General features: G+C 40.1%; 1 protein-coding gene across 1 annotated transcript; it reads left to right on the top strand.

Annotated features, from left to right (window-relative positions):
* The first annotated feature begins 6276 nt into the window (after positions 1–6276).
* CPR22 (cuticular protein 22) lies at positions 6277–9311 on the top strand. The gene is made up of 2 exons (XM_017904332.1): positions 6277–6369; positions 8558–9311. The coding sequence occupies exons 1-2, from the start codon at positions 6355–6357 to the stop codon at positions 8936–8938; spliced, it is 396 nt and encodes a 131-aa protein (XP_017759821.1). The 5' UTR covers positions 6277–6354; the 3' UTR covers positions 8939–9311.
* Positions 9312–9547: the final 236 nt, after the last annotated feature.

Genomic DNA, 9547 nt, shown 5'->3' with positions numbered 1-9547 from the left:
CTCTGTACTTACAGTTAAATAAGCTTCTGTCTTAACATGGTGGAAGACATGTTTAATGGAGCTTCGTTTAATTAAAACTAATCTTGATGAATGCTCGTATAAAATACAATTACTAGCCGGCTTCAACCTAACGAGCATTTTCATAGTTTTCTCAAAAAATCCAACGACTTCTTCACGAAACGATATCCATGAAAAATTCAAAGAGCCACTATAAACAATAATTATCGTGTTCGTAAAACTCGTCAAAAGGGACTTTTTAATATTCAATTATAGAATAGCAGGAAGAAAATTAATTTTACAATTAATTTTTACGAAAATTAACGAAATTCGAAAGGTAACAATTGTTCAGTAACCATAATACTTCGACTATCTCACCTATAGGATAGCACAAAGAAAATTAATTTTTAAATTAATTTTCACGAAAATTAACGAAACTCGAAAGGTAACAATTTTTCAGTAACCATAATGCTTCGACTATCTCACCTATAGAATAGCACGAAGAAAATTAATTTTTACGAGAATTAACGAAATTCGAAAATTAACAATTTTTCAGTAACCATAATGGTTCGACTATCTCACCTATAGGATAGCACAAAGAAAATTAATTTTAAAATTAATTTTCACGAAAATTAACGAAACTCGAAAGATAACAATTTTTCAGTAACCATAATGCTTCGACTATCTCACCCATAGGATAGCACAAAGAAAATTAATTTTTAAATTAATTTTTACGAAAATTAACGAAACTCGAAAGGTAACAATTGTTCAGTAACCATAATGTTTCGACTATCTCGCCTACGAAATAATAAAAAACCTTCGAAAATTAAATCCATGGTTATAAGAAATCGCCATAGCAATAGTGGCACACCGAAACTTGTTCCACCATCGATTCTAACGTGGCTTATCCCCAGCGTTCGTGTAAATAAAATCAAAGGATCGAGATCGAAGTAGACACTAATTCACATCCTACGTCCGACATGCCTTTTAAGCCGGGTACATTAGTTCCCGTGTAGCATAACTCCGTAACCAGTGTAACGTAAAGTTACACGTTGTTACAAGCTGGTTTACCGGTTAGAAAGTTTTTCAGCTCCGTGCTGCCGGACCGCAAAAACTGAATTTTTAATGAAACAGGAAGACACGAGGCTACAAGGCTGGCTGCAACCCCTGGAACGACGTCGCGACGCTCTGGGCATGGCTCGATAGAGCGCCACACGCTCTCAAAAGACGTTACCTAGTACGCCACTTTCACGAGTGATATTTATTTGCGCATCTTTTGTATGCCCTGGCCGCATTACGTAACCCCAGCTAATTAAAAGTCCAAACATATCGCGACAGACTTTCCCCTATATTTGCCACGCTATCCGCCATTTGCTGAACCGTTCGCTATTTGTTCTGCATCTTAACGTGTCAATTAGTGAATCGTGGGCGTTCGTTGATTTACAGCTTTCCTCGTTTCTTCTCTTTTTCCTTCTCTTTCTTTTCTTTTTCTTTTTTGGGAATATTACAGTGGTACGCGGCTCCATATTGTGGTAATTCTTCGACTCGGGGTTTTGTACAAATTCTATAGCCCGTGAGGTAATGGGTACATTTGTTCTGCTTGGCTTTTGATTCCGTAGGCTTGCTTGCGGATAAATAAGCGCGAATAATGGGCATATAATAATAGTTACAATCGAAAAATTCATTCTATGGAAGCTTTGAATTTGTATTCAATTTTATTTTAACGAAACAACCCTCTGTTATATTCGAGGTACAAGATGTAATAATTTCTTGTTCTTGTACTCGTTATTTTTGGAAGTTTGTCTTTTAACCAGTCGGTTGTCTTTGATGACTATATCTGTCATGGAGAAATGGCAAAATTTCCTATCATGACGATTATATTCGTCATACGTAAAATTTAGTTACCATTTGGTATTTAAGTTGCAATTTTAGCGAAAACTAAAATATATTCGTAAATAGTATAATAATAGTTACAATCGAAAAATTCATTCTAAAACTTTGAATTTGTATTCAATTTTATTTAAACAAAACAACCCTTTATTATATTCGAGATACAAGATGTAATCGGTTTCTTGTTCTTGTACTCATTATTTTTAAAATTTGTCTTTTAACTGGTCAGCTTTGTTTGACGACTAAATCCGTCATGGATAAATGGCAAAATTTCCTGTCATGACGATTATATCCGTCATGCGTAAAATTTAGTTACCATTTGCTATTTAAATTACAATTTTAGCGAAAACTAAAATATATTCGTAAATCTCATTATATTTAGAATCTTTGGAAAGTAAGACGAAATAAAACAAACAAATAAAAAATATAAATAATAATAATAATAATATATAATAATAGTTAATCCTTTGCACTCGACGACTTTTTCGTTACAGAAAAATAGTAATTTGAAGACTTTCTGTCATAGACTCGACGATATTTTTAAAATGGTAAATAAAAAATCATATGCAAATTAAGACAGAATTATTTTTTTTCGACATTCCACACATCGTTAGGTAATTTTAAATTTGATATATTAATTAACGTCGATCTTTAGAATCTGATTAAATGGTGACTGAGAGTTACTTTTCGATTGAAAAGGGTTAATAGTTAGTTAATAATATAATAATAATAAATAAAAATATAAAAGACTTTGTTATAAAAAAAAAAATTGTGTGTTCCTTACTTCAGTGAATACCACTTGACAGTCTCAGTTTGAAGCTTTATCTTTTATAAATATTTAATTTTTCCTGAGTTTTCCGTTTATCATGTACGTAGTATCAGTTCTTGTTAAGTGAATAAATAAATATTAGTAATAACATTGTTCATTTTATGTAATAAAGTCGTCTCTTCGACCCAATATTTTGACAGTGTCGTTTACTCTGTTTTTGACAACTATACCCGCCATTGCTTGATTCTCGCGACACGTATTAGGCGCGCGTTTTGAAAAAAGGTCGCGACAGCTGACTGTTTAAATTATATTTCTCAGAAAACGGAATACCTGGTTCGCAACGCGAGTCAAATTAGTTATTTCGTTTACCCAAACTCGACTAAACTCTCCCATCGAACGTGAGCAGTTCTGTCTATTATAAAAATCCGAAGTCTCGCGAAACTGTGACAAAAACTAGGCGGGATTCCTTCACAAAGCTATATTATCCCATAAATCATGGTCCGAAAGAAGCAGTTCGCTGCCAATGCAACGACTCGAAAACTCAGAGGCAGTTACGCAAAGTCGTTTCCACTCGAGCAACGAGCTCCCGAAGACCAGAAGTTACTTTTTCCCGTAATTGCCGGTTCGCGCAGTTAAAAGTATAACCAGACAGAAGCATCGGCTCGCCGAAGATCGTTCATAGATATCGATGACGTGCCTTAGTGAATCACGCACAATCGCGACTGTCGTTTCCAACAGGGTACTTGACATTCCTGAGAGAACGAGAATTTATTACATCTTCGCTTATTCCTTGTGTTTTCCATAAAAGAAGCGGTATAACGTCTTCTGGTATATAATTCATCGTTCTTTGGACGATTTAACCGGATGATTTATTAGTTTGCTTCGATCATAGCCGGGTCCGGCGATCATGCAACGCGGATGAAAGCTTCTCTTCTACAAGTGGAGATATGATTAATACGATCGAACAGTATTATAAGCTAGTTTTTAAACCGTGATGTTTACGCTTTTATAGACATCGGAGATTCAGTCATTTTTCTTTTCCCCTGGAGAAAAATCACCAAGTCCTTCCCCCCTCCCCAGCCGCTCTCCGCCGATCCTAGGGAATTAATGGTCGGAGTAAATATTTGATCGGTTTACGACCTTTCGCGCCTCGTTGTCTAACTATATCGTTAATTAACAGCAGTTCGTAAATGCCACGTCAATTATAATTCACGTCCCGACGGTTGAATTAACCTCCATTTCCATTTTTCCCTGCCGCCATTTTCTCCGGCCGCGAGGTGCGCGCCGCGCGGTGAAACGTCGTAATTAATATTCGACCGATTAATATTTATCTGTAATCGACACGTAACATTCCAATCAGGTAACATTGATTACCAGACGCGCGCCGATACTTAATCCAAGGTAATGATGACGCGTGTGTGGTATGTTTAAAATAGAATAGAAAGATACACAGAAAGTGTTGCAAAGAGTACCTTCACTCGGCACGGACGAAAGTGAAATGCGCGGAATAATGCCGAGGAAGCGAAATACAAGGCAAACATCGGAGACACGCGAGTGATAGGATCGCGTCGTGTTAAAACGCTGGTTAAACAGAGTAGGAAAAGAACGCGTGCCATTACGTATGGTAAATAATTATTACCATTCACGCGCGGACGTAATTGTCGCGTGTTGCGTCCAATTTCGGCGTTGCGGCATTAAGAGACAGATCAGCGACAATGCGAATCGCTGGAGCGCGGATTTCATGGTCGGTTATGGTTACGGGTCCGATGTTTAAGGATTGTGAAATTATTCGCGATTTTCGTAATGCTCCGAGACCTTCGATGGTATTGACAACGCAGTCGTGGAATTCGCAATTAAATTCAGACGCGGTGGAAAATTTAGATGGACTTGAGAACGGGACGAATTATCTTGTCAATCGGTCGATGATGAGAAACTCTGGGAGATACATGTTTGGAATCGGTATTGACGAATAATTTAGCAGTTTGCAGAATTACATGTTTGCGATACTGCGTTACAAACATTTTTTCCCAAGACGTATCAATTATATAAAATTATGCCAATCGTATAAACACGTATATTGTATTACATTTATTATACCCATGTGCAATAATAATAAATGGATAATGATAATAATATGTGATATATATGTGCATATAATTTTACATAATTTTTATAAATTAATTGTGTATAAACATATATATTGCATTATATTCAAAATTATATAATAAATGAATAATGACAATAATATGTGATATATATATGCATATAATTTTACATAATTTTTATAAATTAATTGTATATAAACATATATATTACGTATAACTTTATTTAAAATTGTATAATAAATTAATTGTATGCAAACATATATATTACATATAATTATATTTAAAATTATATAATAAATGAATAATGACAATAATATGTGATATATATATACATATAATTTTACAGAATTTTTATAAATTAATTGTATATAAACATATACATTACGTATAACTATATTTAAAATTATATGAAAAATCTTGGAAGTACGGAGTATTTATCAGGTTATAATTGTACATATAGTTACTCATAAAAGTAATGATTTACAAATTCTTGTATATTCTTTGTCGTTTATTATTATTTTCGTAATACATGCATTTAAGGAGATAAAGAATATGCAAAAATTCGTAAATAATTATTTTCTATCCTACCTTTTGTCAGTAATAACTATAAATAATTTCAAAATTCAGGAGACATTATCTATAGTGTATAAAATTGATAAAATACCTATAATAATTATCGTTAACAATTTTTACCCCAGGAACCCACTAAATTTCCTAAATTTTCAAACGAAATTCACCAAAAATTCCTATTACATAATTTTATATTTTACATTATTATGCGTGACATAATACTAAAAGGTGGAATTAATTCAACACCTCAAACTGTTTACCTTCTCCAGTCTATTAAATTCGCTCATCCATCTTCACTCTCCGCACGCGAACGGCAAACACGAATATTTTGCAACAATTCCGCAATCGATCCCTAATCCGATCCATAACGCGGCTTCCGGTTGCAGCAGCCCCGCGATTATTCCATAACGACAGGAGACAGAATCAACGTAAATCAGCATCCAACACCTTCCTCGACCTCTCACCTTCCATTACGCGTTTCGGTTACCAGCTCGAGCGCCCAACCTGCTCGACAAGAATCGATACACCGTCCCGAAGCAACCCTCTGCCTACCAGATCGCTTCCTGCATCGAAAACGGCCGCAACCATAGTGGCGCGTGGTTAAAGAAATTATGACAATTGAGTAAGCATCCTTTAACGGGGACCCGATGACATTTAGCGCAATGTGACATGCTGATCCCCGGGAAGGTAATCTCTCTCCGGGTGATGTACAGTGTGTTGTTGTCCCTGTACTGTACCCACACATGCACGCCGGCGTACATCTCGCGCGCGTTAAATGAGGATCCGTGTAACCCCTCTTAAGGTACCACTGCCTCTGTGTCACTATCCTCCCGTCTCTGTCTGCCCCGGTCTAGCCTCTCTGTCTGTCGCCGTGTCGTCGTGTCCCATGTGCGTCCTCTTAGGTGCACGGTGGCTATCGTTACTTAGCCAAACGATCGTATTGGTGATGCCTCCAGGGGTATATATACGACGAGCGCTGCGGGGCTTGATAAACACTTGCCCATCAGCGATTACTGCTGCAGCATGTACACGTCACTGGTAAGCGTAATTAAGCGTCGGAAGACGAGAAAAACGCAGCCGGGGGGAGAGGTGGTCCGGGTGAGAACCGCGGCCGGAAGTCCGGCCTGGAACGTCTTCTGGTGTGAGCCCTGAACGTCTTCTGGTCGGTGCCGAGAGACCCGTCGTGTGCCGTCGATAGACCTACGCGTTTCTGTGCCGTCGTGATTACTACGTATTCCGGGATACTGTGACACGTTACGGGAATACGCCTGTGCCTTCTGATCCGATCGTTTCGGGGACGTATTTCATTCGGAAGTACTGCGGACGGTCGTGAGGTAAGTAGGGTGAATGCGGAGGAGCCTGGAGGTTACACGGTAGCAAGAGGATACTCTGGATTTCCTTGGAAATTCGAGCTCGCGTGCCGATTATCGAAGCATCCGTGTCTCGAGTCGGTCTTGAATCTCTGAATTAGCTCGTCAGAGCTCGTCGTGTCGAACATATAGACGAACGTTAATTTCCCTGACATTTCATCCTTTGCCAGGTGTTAGTCCGTCTCTTTCGTCGCGTGTTCGTTGCAGATTCTCAGCTAGACTCTATTAACGTTCGTTCAGGCGTAGTTACGTAAAACAGTTGGCAATTTCGCCGTTCGTGCCGGCGGCGTTACTGTCGCGAGAAAATCCTGCCAGCCAGGCGACTAGGAATCGGAAGAAATTGATACGTTCTCCTGTATCGGGCGTCGATCGAACGACGCCGACAACCGTGTCTGACTCGATAAACTCCACCACTACGGTCTGACTCGAAACGGTATCGCTACTGCGGCCGGTTCCCGCCATTTTCGACAATGCAGGCCACTCGCGGTACCAGCCGACCGGATTAAGCTGCGGCCAATCTTGCGATCGATTTCTCGAATTGATACGCGGTCCGTTCCACGGCGTTTAAATCGCACCCCACAGACACGTAATTACGCGGAAATCGATCTTTCGCGACGTAATTTATAGGTGTTTAAACGCAATAACGTAAACACCGGCCGAGTGCATACACGCGCGCGCGCGAGCACACGCGAGGATACTCGACGTCGGTCCATCTGCCGTGACGTCTTTACGCGGCAATTGCACGCCGTGTTTGTTTTACTGCTCAGCTATAATGACCAACATCGCGTTAAGAATTTCAGCAAACTTTGAATTCGCTTAAATTAAATGCGCCGCTGCCAGTTCAATGTTCGCGTGAAAGCTAGTCGCGTCGTTCACCAGACAGAGAATTATTCGCGAAGAACATTCGATTCGTGTGCTCTAATGATCCATAACCTCGTTGAAACACGGAGAACGGGGAATATGGAGTCCAATTCGCGATGGAATTAAAAATATCTGGGTAGGTTCGAATATGAGTCCAGGATAGTGTATTCTAATGCACGTATTTAAAATTGTATGGAATTCAAAGCTCGTTGCGAGTAGAAGAAATTTCGCATCGGATAGCTGTTCGACAGGTGCATTCACCCTACTGCAACTTCGAGGACCTCCGCTCCGCATAAGTCTCGGCTTTGTCCGGAAATAGGGGGCAAAAATAAGCTTGGATATTTGAGATACTTTTTGACCCTGTCTTCCGGATCGTGCAAATATAACTCGTATTTTATTCCATTTTTGTAAGTCAAAGGTAACGCGTCGAGGAAGTTTCGTTTCCATGACACGATAATTGACGTAATTGAACCTTTCACGGTGATATTTTATTTTAGAGATATCGACTTGTATAATAGAATCCGAGGGATGAGTATATTCGTCCAAGGCGAACAAAATGGCTGATATTAAAACGACTAATATTTCAAGTTAATTTATCTACAAATTCTGCAATTCCCGAACACAGCTTAGAACATTCCCAATTGAATCAAATTTGTCAGCTTCGATAACATTGGCATGCAATTGGAATGAAACTATTTTTAATTCTTCGAAAATTCATCAGGAAAGAATAACAATATCAATATCAAAACCACGAGCAAATTGTTATCCAATCGCTTCTTTTATTCCTATAAAAATTCCTCCACTCTTTCACCTAACAGACACTAGAGTACACTAGACCTTACCCCAGAAACGCTAACTTGCATACCTACTGTCACTCTAATAGTTTCCACTTTCTCCAAACGAATATACTCGCCGTGAACACCGTGAAGGGATGGAATGTTTTGAAGGAGAAAGGTAACGGAAGAAAATCGCAACGACCCTCTGATCTGCCTCAGGTAGCCGTGATCGCGCTGGCAAGCTGCGTGGCAGCCGCCCCGGCAGACGACGTGATACCGATCGTCAGTCAGAGCCAAGAGGGCCCAAACCCGGACGGCTCGTACAAATGGAACTACGAGACCGGGAACGGGATCAAGGCGCAAGAAGAGGGCCACGTAGAGAACGCTGGTTCCGAGAACGAGGCCATGAACGCCCAGGGTAGCTTCAGCTATCGCAGCGACGACGGCCAGGAGATCTCGTTGACCTACGTGGCGAACGAGGAAGGCTTCCAGCCTCAAGGCGCTCACCTGCCAACCACGCCGGAAATTCCGCAGCTGATTAAGAACGCGTTAGAGTGGATAGCGGCTCACCCGAGCAAGGAGGACCAGAATCAGGTGTAAAGGATAGGACGCGCGTCGTCAGTGATCTCAGTCGAGCTGCGTCGAATTCTCTTCTACCATGCGAATTACGATGAGTCGCCCCGTCGTCGCCTCTTCCCGCACCCGGTCTCTCAGCTCTAACGAACGCGTACTACTCTGGTTCAATCTGTTGTAAATATTTATTTGTATACTTCTACGGACGCGTATATGTATACACGCATGTATCGTATATCGTGTTATATCGGTGTATCATTATCGTATTATATATATAACGTGTATCGTGTATTGTAACGCATGCACACGCGAGCATGTACCGCGGCCAGCGAGCATGTAGATAATCGCTCGCCGGGTATGTATCACGGTGCATACGGAATAAATGTTGCAATTCAATACAGACGATGCTTATGTCATTTCCCGTAAGGTCAGCGAGCAATTTTTTGGCGGATAGCGAGATTTTCTTCTTTGACAGCGGATAGACTCGGGAGTGAGGTACACTGGGTACCTCGTAAGGAGGACCGTAAGAATGTAAGTCTAATTGGTCAGAGAGAGAGAGAGGATGGTTTTAGAAGAATTATTGGCCAATATAGTTGTATTGGTCGCATTGACAGTGTGACGAAGAGCATAGATGCC

Source organism: Eufriesea mexicana, unplaced genomic scaffold, assembly GCF_001483705.2.
Source record: "Eufriesea mexicana isolate 0111107269 unplaced genomic scaffold, ASM148370v2 scaffold2884, whole genome shotgun sequence".
Taxonomy (NCBI): Eukaryota; Metazoa; Arthropoda; class Insecta; order Hymenoptera; family Apidae; genus Eufriesea; species Eufriesea mexicana.
Note: the sequence above shows the minus strand (reverse complement) of the source record. Positions and strands in the feature narration are given on the sequence as shown.